Source organism: Pelecanus crispus, chromosome 10 (genome assembly GCF_030463565.1).
Source record: "Pelecanus crispus isolate bPelCri1 chromosome 10, bPelCri1.pri, whole genome shotgun sequence".
Taxonomy (NCBI): domain Eukaryota; kingdom Metazoa; phylum Chordata; class Aves; order Pelecaniformes; family Pelecanidae; genus Pelecanus; species Pelecanus crispus.
Window position 1 is genome coordinate 24,773,369 of NC_134652.1, and position 19,763 is coordinate 24,793,131.

General features: G+C 40.7%; 1 protein-coding gene across 1 annotated transcript; it reads left to right on the forward strand.

Moving 5' to 3' along the window:
* The first annotated feature begins 5,462 nt into the window (after window positions 1-5,462).
* On the forward strand, window positions 5,463-12,307 carry PLAU (plasminogen activator, urokinase). The gene is made up of 10 exons (XM_009488424.2): window positions 5,463-5,522; window positions 6,671-6,725; window positions 6,900-7,004; window positions 7,532-7,697; window positions 8,020-8,105; window positions 8,226-8,415; window positions 9,059-9,213; window positions 10,378-10,518; window positions 11,108-11,256; window positions 12,113-12,307. Exons 1-10 carry the CDS (start codon window positions 5,463-5,465, stop codon window positions 12,305-12,307), a joined length of 1,302 nt encoding a protein of 433 aa, XP_009486699.1.
* The last annotated feature ends 7,456 nt before the right edge of the window (window positions 12,308-19,763 follow it).

Below are 19,763 nucleotides of genomic sequence, written 5' to 3' on the forward strand. Positions count from 1 at the left end.
TGGAACTAATAATACCTCCGCCGCAGCAACTTTTGCAAAATAATGCAAACCTCACAATCTCTTTCAGCACACCACCATGAGATAAAAACCCTCTATTTCTTTAAGAGGGTCAGTGTCCTCATCTAGTTGGAACGGAATGTTATCTTTTCTAAATTTGCTAAGTCAGGCTGGCCGATTAGTCTGAAACATTCAAGTTACTTCAACTATGAATTGAAAGAATCAGCAAGATTTTTGTCAGCAACTGAAAACTAAATCACAGAATCACAGTAAACCAAGAACTGCCTGATTGTGGGTCTGATCCTACTAGCTCTTCAGGGTTGGATCCACTGCATCCGACCCGTGTTTGAGAGAAGTACTATACGACTGCAAGGGGTTCACAGACTTGGATCACATGAGCAGTTCATAATAGGTGTATATATTTTCTTTACTCTGCGTTATAACCCAGGTACAGACAAGAGAAATATACAAAGCCCTATAATTAACAGCCCTGACTATGTAAATGAGAGAATGACTTTAAATTTTGTGAATTGCATTTTCTTGTTTAGATGCTGCACTCCTACTAAGCAGGTAAAGCATCTTCTACAAGGTCACCCATACCACTTCCTGTAGCACTTCTATTTTCTTCAGAGGTCTTCCCCCTCTTCCATCCTGCCCACTCCTCTGCCAAATTCAGATGAGAGACCAAAGTGATGAAACCACAGACATGTATAAGGAAAAAGAATTAAACAGTGGAAAGCAGAAAGTGTCTCTCAAAATACAAAAGTTGTTCATGGGTCTGTACACGAGTTTCTCTCTTAAGCCCCATGGCTTGTCATTACTCACTATCTACTGGGCACATTAGTTCCACCAAGAGTCTTTCAGTAGGCATTTAATTTTGTTCACTGTTCTTCCCAAACAACTTTGATTTTGAGTTAAAAAGACTTTCTTTTCCTCTGTCCTGTCATGATCTTATTCTAGAGAGACAACATGGCTTGTAACAGGGCCCTTCTAAACTCTTGCGGCATCCTGTAAGGAACAAATCCTGACCCTGAAACTACCAAAAGTCCCTTGGTAGCAGAACTGGTCCTGTTTCACCCCTCCCACTCCCTAGGTCCGTGCATCTCCTATCTGTCCAGGCAGGTCCAGCTTTGAGGTCAGGTGGAGGTCTTGCCAGAACTGCCAGGCTACAGATTTTCCAAGGTCTCTGCCTTAAGGCAGGGCACATAACAAGGGCCCAAGGGTTTATTTCAGCTGCAACATCACTTCAGGTCTTGTTGTGCCAGCCATCAGCCAGCTCAGTGAACTCAGGCACTGGCAATTAATTATCTCACCCATTTCTGCTTCTTGAACAGTCACTTAATGCTTACAGAGATCATGCAGACTTGTTTGCTGTGAGATTACTTGCAGTACCAAAGCAAACTCATTTGCAGCTAGCTTGGGTCTTTCCCTGCTAAACCATAGGTTCTGTTCAATCATTCAACTATAATTCATTCACCTATCTAGGTGCAAATATTCACACCAAAGGAATCTGATGGCACTGAAGCGGTACTGCAAACATGGCAGAGTTTCTGATCAGTAACTGTTACCAATCTGACTAAAACAAAGCGACACCACAGCCCAGGTCACTTCTCCTGGTGGCCTTTTAGATATATTTTATCATTGAGAACGAAGTAATACAGTATTCCAGGAAAACCTAAGCATATGACAAATGGTAGAAAAAGGGAATTTTTAATATTGCTGTATCTTGTGCCAGAGTGAAGACAAAAGAAGTTTTTGGCTCTTGGACCTGGGAAACAAGTATGAACGTTCAGGTTTTAGGGGGAAAATGAGGAACAGGGGACATCTACATAGCTTGATCAAAGGTTCAGGGAGAAGATCATTGCTCTCACTTCTATAGCACTTCTTAGGGAACAACAAATGTGGAAAAGGAAACCCAGATGCTCTAGGGTTGAGTCTTTTTCCAGAAAGAGAGTATGAGGAAGCCACCAAGGCCACCAAGGCCTAGCACCTCTTCCTTGGCAGCATGAAGGAGGAAGGAGAGGAGCTGTCCAGCCCTGAGGAACCCTCCTCTTCCCAGCACCTTGTCCCTTCCCTGCTCTCCCTGCTGAATCAAACCATGACACATTTCTTCTTTTGTTATGCGTAATGTTGGTGTATTAAAATTCATTAAGTGAGTAAATGTTCCAGGCTGCTTTTAAAATCTGGATTATTTCCCCCCCCCCCCCCCGAATTTATTATTTCTTTGTAAGTTTACTCCACAGCTGCTCCCCTAAAGTGAAGAGAGTGCCATAGTGATTCTACCTTGAGATTTTCTGCCCTGTTTCTTAGAGGATCTAATTGCTTGTGATGTTGATACATTCAGTCACCACAGAGAGGGAGAAAAATGACTCTCCTGAAATTCAGAAAGATTTGTTCCTTACCTATGTTCATTTTTGGACTTCCAGCTTAAGCTGTTTCTTTTGACTCAGTTCCTGCCATTCAGTGAAGTGAATTCAGCATGCTTTTGGCAGATGTGAGGTCTGTTCTGACGTGAGTTTGAAGATCTGAACAGAAAAGAATAAAGAATATAAGCAGGCAGTACCCAAATAAAGGTATGGTCATACCACAGACTTGATGCAAATAGAAGGTGGGGAGGGAAGAAGAAAGCTAAGCCATACTCATACCAGTGAAGTGAGATGACAAACATAGAAGAGTGGTCTCCTTAAGCTCTGAACTGTCCAGTTATGAAAACCTTCCTCTTGAGGGAAATTCAGGTCAACTCCTGCTCTGACCTGGCCTCCGAAGAAACTGCTCTTCATCAGCACACAGCCTATGGAGACCTGCCTCACCTTAGTCACCTGCACTACCTGAAGCTAAACCCTATGAATATACCCACAAATACAATGTGCTGGTTTGCTGTTATTCACTGCATTGCTACAACATCACAGCACAATGTGGAAAACCCACATCTGAGTAGGTTAGGGAAGAACTATCTGTTTTGTCGGGCCTGCATCCTTAGCTAGACATCTGTCAGTTCACATCTCCATCCAAATCTTACGAAATTATCCCACTTCGATATTTCTTTGGAAGACAGAAATTATGGGAAAACCATGACCACTTTCGTGGGAGGAGATGATTGCTTAGGGGGCAAGGGAGCTGTAAGTAGCTTTGGAGAAGACGAGGTTAGCCCCTGCTGCGAGGCCCACGTCCTACGATTCCAGCTGGCATGAGGAACGCGCCCCGCTCGCCCCAAATGTCCTGCGTTTCAGCTGGCCACAGCTCTCTGAACACACGTTCAGTGCCTCCAGCACACATCCTGGCCCAATACCCCCTCCCAGTGGGCTGTGTTTAACCCACACCTGAATCAATTTAATCCTCTATTAATTACTAAATCATTTGTGCTTCTCTCGTTGTGGGTAGCACCATATGAATAAAATACACCGTGCTTGTTCGTATCGCTAGGCACGTTTCCACACAAGTCATTATTCTCCTGGCTGTCACTCACGTTTCTCTTTTATTTTATTTCTTTTTTTTAATGTCTCTAACAAATTGCCGACTGCCGCGGGAAAGCCAGGGAGCCCCTTACAGAAACCGAACTCCCAATGCAGCTGTTTGTTGGCCCCGACCTTACTCCCCCCCCCCCCCCTCGCCCCCCGAAACTAAAAAGCAGCATCTGAAATTTCCCCCTTGAGTCACTTGCTGCAGCTTTTGTTTACAGCCAGGAAAGCGCCGAGGCGTTTGCAGGTCCCGGGGCGGGGGCGAAGAGGCGGGGGGGGGGCCGGGACGACGGCACACGGGCCCGCCCCAGCGCCGCCCCGGCTCGGCCTTTATAGCGGCTGCCTGCGCCGCACCGCCGGCAGCTGCCGCCCCGCTCGGCCCCGCTCGGCCCCGCTCGGCCCCCGCCCGGCCCCCGGCAGCCGCCGCCGCCGCCTCGCTGCTCCCCAGCGCCGGTAAGTGCGATGCCCTTAAAACCGAATTAGGGTTTAAGGGCAAAAATGCCAGGTGTAAGTCGAACGGAATTACGTGGTTGCTCTTTAAATTAACACCAAAAAACCAACCAAACCCAAAAAACCTCATGCGAATGCAGCGTTTCGGTGGTCGGGAAGATCCGCTCTGCGTGCTGCAGTATATCATAATTTTCCCAAGAAACCAGCAGTACTGCTCTTTGTGGTGCTAAGGTTGGGCCTGAGAAACTAATTGTGGTAACAAATGTTAAATTACCTGTGTAGCTGCCAAATATGCTAAAAATAATTGCCTTAATATGAGTAATGTTTATGGGAAGATAGATCTGCTGGAATCGCAGCTGAATCTGAAAAGTGCGTGTCCAAGTACCTGAGGCATGATTTGCTTTCTTGCATTATGAAACCTGCTTACAAGCAAAGGGTACATCTACATGAGCGTTTCTGTTTGGATCATGTCAGCTTTTTTCCAAACGAATCCAGTGATCTTCTCTATTCCCCATGTTTTGGTTCATGCCACTGAGTGGCTTTAGAGCACTGTATTTCTTCTGAATAAAGCTGAACTGGAAGATGCACTCCAGATACCATCAGGCGTTCAGTCTGCAGGACCAAACTAGAACTAGTCCAATGTAGGAACCTCTGAAGCAGATACAGCGGGGAGCAGGCTTTCAGCACCAGCTCAGTCTTGCATTGCACTGCTTGCTGATGTAAATATAACTAAGATTCCTATGGAATCTTTTTTTAAAAATCAAGTTTACCAGTTTTTTAGAACTGAGGACACTTTAAAAAAAAAATCCCATTACTTGCATTGCAATTAAAAAAAAAATTGGTACTTTATAGCTCTCTTCCCCAGTCATTTTTACAAGCTAGTTTTTTAACAGTCAGTCTTGGGAAGATTGCTACAAGACCCAGCTGCATATAAGAAATCAAGACAGAATATGTTCTAAGCCTCTCTAATACTGTAAATAAGTGAGGTAACATCAAGACCAGAATTTCAAGAGTTTGCAGTGGTCAGAGGCACTCAGTGAGGTGGCCAGGCTTATGTAAGTGCCTAGCATCAACAAGATGCAGTCAGCAACTATAGAGTTAATGAAAAGGGGAGCGTTCCCTTTCATACCCTAAATGTAGATGTTCAGTGCTTCTGTTGCAAGGTAGTAATAATCAGTTAAATAGGTACAAACAGCTGGACAGCAAACAAGTACATCTGCCAATTTCTGCAGAAACTGAGTATGGATTTTTCAAATTTCCCTTTCTCTGCTTCATTTAAACTCTGAAAAAATCTGGTTGTATTGCTAAACGTACCAAAAAAGCTTCAAACAATAACCTCTAATTTAATTTATGGAAATAATAAGCAGATATTCCACAGCAAGTCAATGCTTAATTCTTCTGTCAGTTGTGTTGTGACTTACTGTGAAGCCAGCCGAAGACAACAGAAACAAGAAAGGTGACACTGCAAGCTACAACATGACACTAAGTTCCCTTTTTATTTGCAGAATCAAAATAATACGGCTAGAAGAGGAACGAAGTGAGACGTTAACTAACAATATGAAGTTACTCATCTTCCTCGCAGTAACCCTGGGCACACTTGTCACGGGACTAGATGCTGTAAGTTTTGAAATAAATGGTTTGGGGGGGTTCACTTGGAACCACTTCTGGTTTTGACTGTACTTCCGCTTTGGACAGTGTAGTAGGCTTTTGACTTGAATTCTCCTTTTTGTGCCTATACATCTCTGCACATATACCTCCAAGAAACATGTTTTTGAACACTTTGGGTTTTCTTCTGATTCTGCGCCACCCTAAGGTGTCTGCTAGCATTCAAATAGTGAAGATGTCATGCAATAACCAAGAAATCTAGCTTTTGTAGTTTTCTCCTAATGCAGTTTAGACCTGGACACTGAGTACCAAGAGCTCACTGGTCTTTCATGGAGGTGAATATTGGGCTCTAACTAAATTTCCACCTCCCTTACTTGAAAGTGTGATGCTAAAAAAGGAGCAACAGACATGAATTTGAATATTTTTGACTATCAACTTGTATGACAGTTGGTATCTATCAGCAGAGCCATTTGCCAACATTTATGGGATTATATTGTTACCATTACTTGTTTCAGCTCTGGCAAGCCCACCTGACCTCTGGGAAAAGTATACTAAAAGCCTAATCTTACTTAATTACATGGGAGAAAGAAATATCCAGCCTGCAAAGCAGAGGCAGGACCTGATATACAGGGCATGAATCTATTGTTGTATAAATCTACTGGCTCTTATTCCATGGCACAAATGTAAAGCACCGAGATCACCAAAATGAGAGGCAGGTGGAGAATATTGTATCTTTGCTGTACTGCTTGGTGGCTGAGCAGTGAAGAGGGAGAAGTTCTCTTCCCTGTTTTAGGGACACTGACCATTGAGAGCTGCTTAAGTCTTTATAGCAGAAATAACTGCAATGTTGACCTGATGCCATGGACCGGATTGGTGGGGTTTTCCCAAGGTTGGGGGTTTTTTTTGGGGGGTGGGGTGCCATTTTGGTGTGTGGGGGGGGGGTTGTTTGGCTTTTTTCTTCCCCATTCTGCTTTTGCTCAAGTAGAGTTCCACTTTTCATTCACATCCAGATTCCACAGAGCAGGTTCAGCTGGTAACTACATGCAAAAACCTAAACTGTTGAAGGTGTGCAGTAGGGAACAGAGCTTGGGCCCATCAAAGATAATCAAACCACATAAAAGAAGCTGTTTCCTTAAAATCCTTTTTTTCTTTTCCCTTAGGTTAACAGCAGGAAGCACTACAAGCTGCAATATAAACGCAGATCAGATCACAAGGGTAAATATCTGCCAGTTCTACTTGAACCTAAAAAGTTGTTAACCTGCAATTACATTTTCATACAAGAAGGAAGACTCTTTACGATACTTAAACACCTAAAACTTAGTTTGCAACTACATTTTGCTTCACCATTCAAATGGTTTGCATCTAATTAGTGATGCCTTTTACTTGCAGATTGCCATTGTTTGAATGGAGGAACCTGCATTACCTATTACCTCTTTAGCGGAATTAATCGTTGCATATGCCCAGAAGGATACACAGGGATTCACTGTGAACTAGGTAGAGTATCTATCTTCCTTAATACTAACTAAATTGATTGAAAAGATCTAAAAAGATAGGCAAATCATGGATATGAAATGCCAAGTATTACACACAAACATGACTGGATATCCTTTAGTGCTTTATGCTAACAGACTAAGTGAGAAGAAACAGCCAAATATTGGTGCAAAATCAGGATCTCCAATTCTTTTTTTTGTCCCTGCCTGACTAATGTTGCCTACCTCCCCAAAGATGTTTTGGTTTGTGTTAATGTTTAGTTTAGTGTTCAGAAGCAGCAGAAGAACTGATTATATTGTGAAGTGTGCTGAAACTATTAAAGAAGCAATAGGCATGCATAAGATACTTAATGCTCAAAATTTGTATAGAACAAATTTAATAAGAATATATAATCAGTCCAGACTTTGCATCATCTGTTTTCAAGTGTAATGCATGATTTTTTTCTTATTAGAAGGATCCATGCAGATTATTTCTGGCTCAGAACAATTATAAACAAGAACATGCTGCTAACAAAATATTTATTTTCTCAGACACTGACAGCAAATGCTATACTGAGAATGGGGAGGACTACAGAGGAATGGCAACAGAAGATGAATGTCTGCCATGGGACCTTCCCTCAGTAGTCAGGAGGGGCCATTACCATGCTCAGTTGAAGAATGCTTTGCAGCTTGGACTGGGCAAACACAGCTACTGCAGGTAAGAAAAGCATCACTCTTCTTGGGATGACTTCTGTTGTCACAGCCCCATAAGTGCCTCAAGTGATGGTACATGTTTTTAAAAAAAAGAATATTACAGAGTTGAATTTTGACTAAAAATATTTGGAATGTGACTCTGAAGTGTCTAGAGTTCTCAGCACTGAAGCTGATTGTACTGCAAAATTCCCAGTATGCAACAGTAATAGTAGTTAATTATTTTCTCTGGCATATCTTGCAACAGAACACTTTTGGCCTCTTCAGAACACTTAGAATTCAAAGATATTTTAAGTCTTTATTAAAAGAGCACTTCCTTTATCTTCTAGAAACCCAAATGGAAGGAACAGGCCCTGGTGTTACACCAAAAAGGGATTCACCATTCAAGAAACACCCTGCAACATAGAGAAGTGTGGTAAGTAACATTAGTTTCAAGACAAGTGGGTTTTTTTGTTTGGGTTTGGATTTTTTTTTAATAGCACAAGGTTGGTGCTTAGTTGTAAGAAACATCTGAACAAAACTTCTCCTTTCATAGGGCGTGCATGTGGTCAAAGGAGCATCAACAAGTACTTCAAGATTGTTGGTGGAATCCAGGCAGAGGTTGAGTCTCAGCCTTGGATAGCTAGCATCTTCCAAACCTCAAGTGGCATCAACCATTTCCTGTGTGGTGGCAGCCTTATTGACCCTTGCTGGGTACTTACAGCAGCACACTGTTTTTATACTCTGTAAGTTTACAGTTCTGCATCCTTTCTATCTGCAACTTTCTTCACCTGAATTCTTTGCGTGATGCTCGCTGAGCAACCCTTCAAAATGTACCATAGTAAGAATGTTCTTTTGATGGAGCAAAACAAGAAGAGCAGCCATAACCATTAAGCCTCTGGGAGTCCAAGTGTAGCAGAATGAGCTAGCAAGATGCAAACATTTTGGTGGATTATGCAATTTAAACTACTGTAGCCTATGTGGGAGCCAGGGTTTCATTTTACCTTAGCTGTTCCCAAAACTTAAAAGTTGTACTGAAAAGTGGTGAGCTGTCAAGCAATACATTGGTGGCTTTTTAATTTGTTGTTTTTCCTGTGGAAAGCTGATCCTCCTGGCATCCTACAGGGGATTCTCATCACCACTGCTTGGCATTAGTAGTGACTAGCTAGGTGTGCATTTCAAAATGCCTGAACATCTGTTTTAATCCCTTCAAATGGAAAACCAGGATGCTTTCCTTTAGAATACTGGATCAACTTTCAAAGCTGACTAAATTTTGCTTTTTCTTGTCAGTGTTAAAGTAAATACAAAACAGAACTGGGACTTGATCTAAACTGTTGACCTCACTCTCGGAAACCGGTAGTCTTCATGAATTTCTTTACTCTCACTCAGGTCAAAAAAGCCACAAGACAAATCCATCTACAAAGTCTTCCTTGGAAAGTCCATACTGAATGTTACTGATGATAAGGAACAAGTATTCATGGTCGATGAAATCATCTCTCACCCTGACTTTACAGATGAGACAGGTGGCCACAACAACGATATTGGTAAGTGTCACCTTAATATGAGCCTTTAAAACACTGAGGATAGCTGAAGGCTATGTAACTGTGGCATACATCTTCTAGAAGAAGTAGAACCAGAGATGAGATGAAGGGGAACAGGAACTAGGTGCTTGCTTCTGAGAACTAGGCCTGGGCTGAGCAAGATTTTTTTCCACTTGTATAAATTTGGGTTGTGGCACACATCAGATGCATTACCTGGCACACAGTCAACTACAAGCCTGTCTTATCCCTGGACCTGTACAAGGCATGGATTTTCCATAAGCACTGGTGGCAGCATCCTATTTCTACCATCTTCCCAACTGGAGGGGGCTGCCTGTCAGCAGAAATTTATGCACACCAGGTCTAGCCATTCAGAATGGGGCAGGACATCCTATACATCCTGTACGGTTGCCCTGCCTTGAGCGTAGTGGGCCCAGAACTTTGTAGGGTAGAAATTACATTATTCTATGTCTACAGAGATTACACTGTATGTGTAGTAAATGATGAAAAAAATGCATGCACAGTAGGTTTCATCATATAGTAGGGGAACACTACATCAGCTACCACACTACCTGAAGGTTAGCCTGAATTAATCCTGACTTTCATTAAGTCTCTCTGGCTTTCACAAGCCTATCCCTAAACCAACAAAATTGTAGACGGGTTTTTGCAACTTGCACAGAATGGACCTGCCACTCTTGCACTTGACACTTAAAACTCTACTACCCATTCCAAATTCCTGCTGCTAAGGAAAAAGACTCAAATAATAGCTTCATAAGCCCTTCTGGTGAGAAGTACGGTATATACTGCCTGCTCTTCAGCAGGGCAGTGGGTGCCACTCTCTACAGCCAGGCAGGAAGTTTCAGATGTTTTAAGACATCTGAAGATACGCTTGCAAAGGAATCCTCCCTGAGCTATCACCCCCTATCCTTCCAGGAAGGAAGTTCAAGTTGGAACACTTTCCAATTTTAGTGCTGGGAAATTATTTTTGTTGTTATTAAATAATGACCCAGTATCATTCCAAAAGCAATGAGACAAACCATATGTAACCAAAACTAAATTGTAATTGCAACTGTTCCCATTAACTGTACCCAATACTCCTATTCTCAGAGAATGTGAGGGGAAAAACTTGTTTTACAAATCTAACTGTATCTTCTCTGACTTGTTTCTTAGCTTTGATAAAGATAAGAACAGCTTCTGGACAGTGTGCAGTAGAATCCAAGTATGTCAGAACAGTCTGCTTGCCAGAGAAGAACCTTTACTTAGGAGACAATACCCGGTGTGAAATAGCTGGCTATGGCAAACAAAATTATTGTAAGTGAATGACTTCTCTTTCCAAAGGTGTACTTACATAACATGGGAACTGGATGGTTTTTTTTATACAGTGATCTGCAAAGGATTAAAAAAAAAAATTCCATTCTATTTTAGGTACTCATGTACATATCTCGAAGATGATCTTTGCTATCATCTTCTCTAGTTGTCCATGGCATTTCCTATTTGATTCTTCTCACACTTGTCAACCATACAAAGTAAGCCAAGATGTAAAACACAGCAATATTTGCAGTATTTTCATTCCTGATGTAGTGAGGAGTAGAAAAAAATTAAAGTTGCGTTGGAGGATTAACAAAGGATTGTATTTGTGCAGAACTTCCTTCAAAAACTATCAAATTCTTTCTCTCTAAAAACCAAGCTTTATAGTTTGAATTTGGAACACTCATTTTTTCTCTTTAAAACTTATTTCCAGCTTATGCAGTATTGGTTTACTTTTACTGTTAATAAGAGCCTCAAATCAGAACTGGAATAGTTATGCTAATTTCTTTTAAGTGCTGAAAGTATGTGTTATGGGGGTTTTTCGTTTTTTGTCTTGGATGATGAAAATGATTAAATAATCTTTTGTTTGCAGATGACTATTACTATGCTCAAAGACTGATATCAGCCACCGTAAACCTAATATCACAGGCAAAATGCAAATATGAATACTATGACGCCAAAAGAGTTACTGACAACATGGTCTGTGCTGGAGATCCCACATGGATGACTGATGCATGCAAGGTAAAACTGGTTTGTTTTATCTTTTAAACCATTTTAAATGCATGTGCACTATATGGATGAGCTGGTGGCATCTTGTAATTCTACTAGTCAGAAGAGTCTCTCTTTATGTAGATGGAATTTAGTACATCCAGTGGAGTTGACCCATAGTGTGGCCAAACATATAGAGGAAGGTTGGGACCTGGAGTTAGGTATTACCACAGTCCAGACCCTCTTCTGGAGGAGCAAGAAGTGCAGTATCTTAGCCATTGTTATTCCTCAAGACCTTATTTACAATGTACTTGAGCAATGGCTGGTAGATAAGCATTGGAGGAATACAGCAGCTGTTCCAGTCTCAGCTTGCACTTTCTTAACATTAACTATAGCTCTGGAAAGGGATAAAAGGTGAACTATAAGGGGGCACTGAGCCCCTCCACAGATTCCTCAAAACTAATTTGCTTCCCTGCACCCTCACAGGGCAGAGTGGCCATATGAGCCACTAAAAAGATCAAGTGTAAAAGTACCTTACGGACAGGGAGACAGTAGATTCTGTGATGAAAATTGGGTGTGTTGGCTTTGACCTTATATCACTAGCCTAATATCTGTGATTACAAACTTAAGATGGCGTGTTGTGTGCAACATAACTATTCTCTCTATGCCCTGCTGGGGGGAACTAGAGAACTCCTTACCTTACAGACTGTGTTCAAGTAGCAGCAGATGCTGAGCCTTCTGTTCCATCTATGCAGTGTTCTCAAAGCAAAACTTTAGCTCATGGGTATTTACTAGGTTGTTTCACTCTTGGAAAACAATAATCACAGGCTCCCTCTTATAAAGACTCCATCTGCAGAAAATGGCCTAATATGCTCTCTTCCATTGCCAGGGAGATTCCGGTGGCCCCATGGTCTGTGAGCACAATGGCAGGATGATGCTTTATGGGATTGTCAGCTGGGGAGACGGCTGTGCAAAAGAAAAGAAGCCTGGTGTTTACACAAGAGTTACTCAATACCTCAACTGGATTGACTCCAGTATGAATGCAGTAATCACCAAGAGTCGTTTTATTCCTGAACCAAACTGACCTTTTACTACATCTGGACTCAAATGAGCAAGATTAAGCCCATGCTGATGCCAGGACACTGAAGTCCTGAATGTAATGAGAGGCTTTCCTTTTAAATGCTTGTGTGGTCTGCCACTTACATCAGTGTTCCTGAGGCAGAGAGACAGTTGATACGTTATCTTATTACTCTGAATTACCTGAAAACCACTCCATGGGAAGCTAAAATATTTAACATTTAAATGAGTATTCCCATGCATGATACTATGCATATTGGGTTATCTGTCCACTTCATTTATGAACCAGCATTTGGTCTGGAAGTAAAATTTTAACTTATTTAACTCAAGTACTCATTTTATACATGGCCTGAGTCTAAAATGTTTCCTCATGACACTGAACAGTGCTAAGACTCAAGTCCTAGAAACCTGGCCTGTTAAGACCACTACTGAGAGGGTGATCAGGCTTTGCATCAGAAAGTGAAAGAAACTGCATCAGCATTATTATCGCTAATGTGTGAAGAAGGACCAAAGTCTACTTGGACTGAGGCAATGCTTGATGTACAGGGTTCATTGCTGTAGACCCAACATGTAGTAAAATCTTAAGGATGGCACCTGCAGCTATGTCAGCATTACAAACTCCTAACATGTTCCACTTAAGAACTGTGCTGCAAGGCGGCAAACTGGAAACTTGACTGGATTTCCAGGTCACATCTGAAGGTGTCTGGGTCCCCTGAAAAGTCTGATTATGCAGCCTCTCTACATTGTACCTATGCACCCAGGAGAGGATTTAAGGACCCAGTACCCATTGAATGCTGCAGATGTCAACAGTCAGAACTTTTTTTCCATTCATTTAATTGATATTATATGGAAACTAATTCTCTTTTCCTAAGACTTATGCTGATTTTATTTTTAAACTTGTCTTTGTTTTATAGATTTGAATTATTTGTATGAGGGCTGGAACCTCAAGCTTTATTTAATTATTTGTATTGTTTAACTTATTGTTTGTATTATGGATGTTAAAGATATCATTAAAACCCCCTGTTATTATATGTCTGTTCTTCCTCTCTTGAAAGGCGAAGGGTATGATTTGAAGAGAACTACCATTATTAAGTTCTAATCTGAACCCTAAAGTCCTTGGTAAAACACAAATGTTTGAACTTCCTGTTTACTAAAGCATTTCATATGAGAAATGAATGTCTTCTACTCTGAGCTAGAGTGCTAGAAAACTGTGTGTGGACTAGCAAGACAGAGCATGGGATGAACAACAGTGCTGAGGATCTAATATCCATGCTACATGAGCTTCAGGACTCCCTTCTAGCCCTGTGGACTAGCCATTCTCCAGTGGTTGTGGAACATTAGGTGAACTTGTAAAGCAAAGGATCCTGTTTAGGCTTCACCCTAAGGGACTACAGTTCTCATGCTCCAGAACTGCTCTGCAATAAGATCTAAATCACTTGAGGGGGGATCAAGAGATTAGTTTCACAAGTTCACTTGTTAACTAAACTGTTAATGCATGTGGAAGAATGCAATGCAGCAATATCATAGAAAGGTGCTAAAAGGACAGCAATAGTTTCAGCTTCCTTGTGGACACTCATTTTTGAAGAGAAGCATTTGAAGTTGACCTCAAGTACTGCTAAGCAAAATCTTAGCTAGTAGAAATTATATCTGAATGCCAAGATTTACTTATATTTGTTTATTTTCTTTTTCAATGAAGAAGTCTAGTTAGAACAGAATTCATAGTAGAGAGTGCTAGGAACAAAGAAATACTTAAAGCCAACTGCATTTCTAATTGTGGACAAAATGTCACAGTTAAACTCAAAGTAAGTCCTTGCTGGAGATATGTTCTTTTGTTTGGGCAGATGACAAAGGCAGCAAATATTCTCAGGGTCTTCTCTTCTGGGTGGTTAAGGGAATACAGTAAGATCCTAGGATCAATCACTTCAACATCCTTAAAAGCACATGCTGTCTCCTTTGATTTTTGTTTCTTTTAAGGAAGCTATGAGACAGGCTGGAGGCACTGCTATAAACAGTGTTTATAGCAAATTTACAGAGAAGAGTTTGTATCACAGCATCAAGATGCCATATATTTGTGTGATGTTTGTAATTGTGAAAGTAAAAGGCTTGCATGTATCATAACAGTATCCTGCCAAGCATTAAATGATTTCCTACGCTGAAATGGCCATCATGGAACAAATTAGCAGCCTAATTAGCAGGCTAATTTCTGAAGTTGGCAGTCCCATCCATCCTAACCAAATAACACAGTGAGCCAGCAAGACTCCAGTAGTTACTGGTCAAAAGATCTCAGACTAGCAATTTGGCTTGCCATTTTTTGGCCTATTTTTAAAAAAGTTTAAAAAAGTACCAAAATGTTTTATTAGTTATTCATCTCGTCTCACAAATGCATAATTTGGGGTCAAATTACAGGACCACTAGCAAAATTTAACCAATTTTTGTAGATCAGACCATATTAATGTTTACTTTCTCATTATAGTTCATTTAAGAAGTCAGAAAAAAATCTCAAAGGTGTACGTGCAATCCTTCCTTATGGAGCTCTTATACAAACCTTTTTGTCCCAGTCACAAGCTGCTTAATGATGAATGACTACAGATTTCAGAAACATTTTGGAAAAGTCTCAAGCAAGAAATTTGTTGTGACCTACAAGCAGTACTTTGACTACAAATGAGCAGAATTGGCTCTTTTTAAAAAGCACTTGTAATAACATTTTGGTCAAATGGGGTTTTTTGTTATGTTATACCCGCCAAAGTATGTAAAAAAAACCTCTGAAGAGAGAAAAACTTATTTTTCTTTTTCTTTTTTTTTTTTTTTGTTCAAAAAGAGATAAGCTAGATAACTCATTGTTAGACTGATTGATGTCTTCATAGCAAGGCAACTGTGTATTCAGAGTTGCTCAGGTAGAAATTCAACTATAGCAATCCTTTCAAAAATCAAGGGAAAATGCATAAACTAAATTCTCTCTTTCCAAAAAGCACACTGGTGTTTGCGAGAAGCATGCTACATCTGGTAGCTTATTGTAGTCTGGATATATGAACCTTGCACATCAGTGATGGAATGATAAGGAGTAAGAATCTTCATGAAGTCTTGTCTTTTAGACTCAGGACTGGAGGATGTAACATCTGGACTATTTCTAGCTCTGTTATTGTTAAGTCACATGTCTTTATACTTCAATTTCCCGTCTATAAAATGGGTGGGACAGTACTTCCTCTCTCTCTCACAGATCTGCCTGGGTATGATTTGTCAGGAGGAGGGAGAGTTGACAACTGTGTGAATGTACTGTGAGTAACATGCCGATAGCCCAGTCTCGTACAAGGACAGCAAGCACTACTTAAACATGAAATGATTAACAACAATACTGGATTGTGAACTGTTTGGCAACACAATTTGTGGTTGTGATCTGCAAACAGAAATTTATTAGTCGGGATTACCGCTGTGTGTGGTAGAGTTATTTGGCAAAAGCATGCTGTTTGTGGACTGCTGATTAAAGTTTGTGCAGGGAGTTAAAATTGCATTGTTTCTAGAGAACAAGTTGGAGATCTCCTGTGAGAGACTGTGAGACTGGAGACTGTGCAAGAAGAGAAGGAAGGCACCTCTTCACTGCTTTTCTAGACAGTAACTAACAGGACAGCCTGACCAGTGTTGGCAGAGAATATGTTGGGCATAAAGTAAGCAATGGTAATACAGTTTTAGACAAAAATAAACTATGTTTTAATCATGTTTTTTTGGGATGCTACAGCTTTCTCACATCTGTATTTCTTTCATTTAAACATTTATCAAAGTACTAAAGTCAACAGAGTTCCAACAGGTGGAGAATATAAACATCTTCAGGGCGACTCCATATTATTATCATTGTAATGAACAGCACAGTTGTCATCGACTTCTATGGGCTTTGTTTATGAGTAAAGTCAATGCTATTTGAATTTCAACTTATTCCCATCATTATGAATATAAGTAAGAATGAAAAAGGAGCGATAAACAAAATTTGCATTTAGGTCTCTTTCATTTTGAAATTTAGGATGCTCTGGAGGAAGTATGAATAAAGAGAGACTCTTGAGAGCAGAGGAAATCTTATTTGTTCCTGAGCTTGTGTTAGATAAACTGCCCCAACAAAAATGAAATATTTAAACAAAGATACAGTGTACATACACCTCTGCTTTGGCTGCTGTAATACTTCATATACTCTCTTTCAATATTCTTTGCATGACTTTGGTCCCATAACTACAATATTATCTGGCTGGCTAGTTATCAAAGCCTGTGAAAAAGAAGGGCAGAAAATGACAGCACTGTTTTGCAAAACCTCCTGAAACGGAATCCACAGGAAACATATTCTTTCCCTCCTTATAGAGAGCGAGCAGAGGGCAATCCAGGTTGTGGTGCTGGTGAGAAGGAAGAGAAGCAGCCTAGAGAACTGTGCATGGAGCTTGGCAAACGTGACTGCAGAATGACAACGGAAATACTAGAGAGGGAACCTTTCTGGAAGATATTAGATATCTGGTGGGTACTAACATACTTGCAAGACAAATCCTGATATCATAAATCTACTCTTATTTAAGCATATCTTTCTTGATTTCAGATATGTGGCAGGCAACAGAAAGGATCAGAACGGGAGTCCAACAAGCATTTAGAGACAGTTGAGAGATGGGCATCAGTCAAAGAAAAGAGCTCACACTCTTAGAAGCCTTAGGACCATAACTAATACGAACTCAAGGCCCTACTTATCTTCAGTACTTCCACAGAAGAAACATAATAAGCAGTGAGGATAAAACAGCATCTGATGTGTCCAGAGCATAGGAAGCTAGTTTAACCTAGAATCATAGAATCGTTTAGATTGGAAAAGACCTTTAAGATCATCCAGTCCAACCCTTAACCTAACACTACTAAGTCCACCACTAAACCAATTAAGGGGAGCGAAGTAATTTCATGTTTCCTGGCTTGGTGGCTGGATTATTTTTTAATGAAAGTAAAAACTAGGAATCAGTAAGATTGGAAAGGATCTCTAAGATCATCATTCCAATCATCAACCCAACACCACCATGCCCACTAAACCATGTCCCAAAGTGCCACGCCTACCCGTTTTTTGAACACTTCCAGGGATGGTGACTCCACCACCTCTCTGGGCAGCCTGTTCCAATGCTTGACTACTCTTTCCGTGAAGAATTTTTTCCTAATATCCAACCTAAACCTCCCCTGGCACGGCTTGAGCCCATTTCCTCTCGTCCTATCACTTGTTACTTGGGAGAAGAGACCAACACCCACCTCACTACAACCTCCTTTCAGGTAGTTGTAGAGAGCGATAAGGTCTCCCCTCAGCCTTCTCTTCTCCAGACTAAACAACCCCAGTTCCCTCAGCCGCTCCTCATAAGGCCTGTGCTCCAGACCCTTCACCAGCTTCATTGCCCTTCTCTGGACATGCTCCAGCACCTCAATGTCTTTCTTGTATTGAGGGGCCCAAAACTGGACACAGTATTCCAGATGTGGCCTCACCAGTGCCGAGTACAGGGGGACAATCACTTCCCTGCTCCTGCTGGCCTCTCAGCTCTTACAAGGAAGTGATGCATTCTGAATGGACAGACCGCTGAAACGTTCTTCACAGAATTGAAACTAAAATGTGACTCAAAGCACTTAAAAATAAGATCTGTTTTAAATAAACTATATTATGGTGAAATGTGTTATCTAGTCACCTATTTGTTGCATATGTTACACCACTTCCATGTGGAATTGTGTGTGTGGGAGGATTTTGTTTGTGCATATTGAAACCTGAACTAATAAAGAGCACTATGACTACTTGGTTACCAAGCCTTTGGCTCACTTCTGACACTTAACCAGAGCATTTCCTTTGGGGCAAATGAGAACAGAGTTTATCCATGAGAAGAGAATCAAACCTTTCTGCATTCATGAAGCTTGTAATCTGAAGTTTCAGATACCTCCACCTCAAGCCAAACTAAAAAAAGTAAGTGACATACTTGAAACAATGCATATTCATTAATGAGCAAATCTGGGTTCAAACTTGGTCTGGCACACCCCTTCCACATCTATCACATCCCATGCAATTATACAAATGGGCAATCTGAGCAGAATTTGAGCTGTGCTGTTCAACCTCTTGGCAAGTGAAAGAAATGGAACTTTAAGAAGTGAAAATGTAAGAAATTTATGGAACAAGTGCTATGTACTTCATGAACAGTAAAATGAGATGTACACCCACAAGTGAAGCATGAATACATACGCAGACCCACGTGAGCAGTATGCTCAATTCCTGTGTCCTGTTCCATAGGTACAACCAACTAGTTGACTCGTTCAGATTTATGCTACATCTGTCTGGTAGGATAACACTGATGATATCTGAAGCTGGGAAGGACTGCAAGTATATCAGCATCCAAACAGAATTCAGAGTGAACTTAGCAAACCAGAGTTATTGGAAATGAACAAGCTAATAAAGACAAACAGGAATAACAAAACGCACAAATGTAGATGTGTGACAACTGCTATTAAAGAAGATCCAGAAGGCATGGCAGACCACAAGCTAGACTTAAGTCAACAGTACTGAGTAAAAGAATGTAAACATACTGACGCATACACCAAAGCACAGTTTGTAAACCTAGGGACTAGGCAGACACTCAGCTGTGTCTTGTTTTGAGCATCATTCTTCTTGATAAGTACACAACAAAAAATGTCAATGGTCTAGAACATGACAAGGAGAAAAGAGTGAAAATACTTGGTTTATTTTATCCAGAGAAGCAAAATCTACAAGGGCCATTTTCTTCAAAGGGGAAAAGGCTGCAGCAGAGAAGGGAACTGTCCTCTGTGTCTACGGGAGATAGGGCGAGAAGCAATAAGCCTGGTTGCAGGAAGGGAAACTGAATCGAAGTATGCAATTACTCTATGGGTAAGAGTAGTGAAGCACAACAATAAATGGCATTGAGGGGCATTGAACCTCCTCCACTGGAATTTTTCAGAACAATTTAGACAGACATAAACCAGTTGTTTTGGGCTCTTGCAATGAAACTGGAAGAGATTTTGAGAAATCATCTAATCTCAGGTTCCCTGTTTTATTATGAAATAAATGAACAAGCTCAGACTGAGATGACTACATGAAAATACAGACACCACAGGGAAGTTTAGAAATAATATTACACAAGTTAACAGTCTTTTTAAAAAGTGGCTCTAAAAAAATGGCTCCTATGAGAGAAAATGGTCTGGATTTCTGAATTAACAATTAAACCTCTTGGAGGTAGACTAGTAACTATAAAAAGTTTTGAGCAAACTTTTCAGTGACTCTTAACAAAATAATATTCCAGACAGAACTAGAATCAAACTAATTGCTTCCATGTCCCACTAGGCAAAATATTTTCAATAAATAACATGTGCAACTGGCAAAAGAGTAAAATTATTATCCCCCACTGGATAGTGGAAACGTTATTTCTCTACTGAATAACTGGAAAGTGTTTTGTACGTAATGCTATGACTTG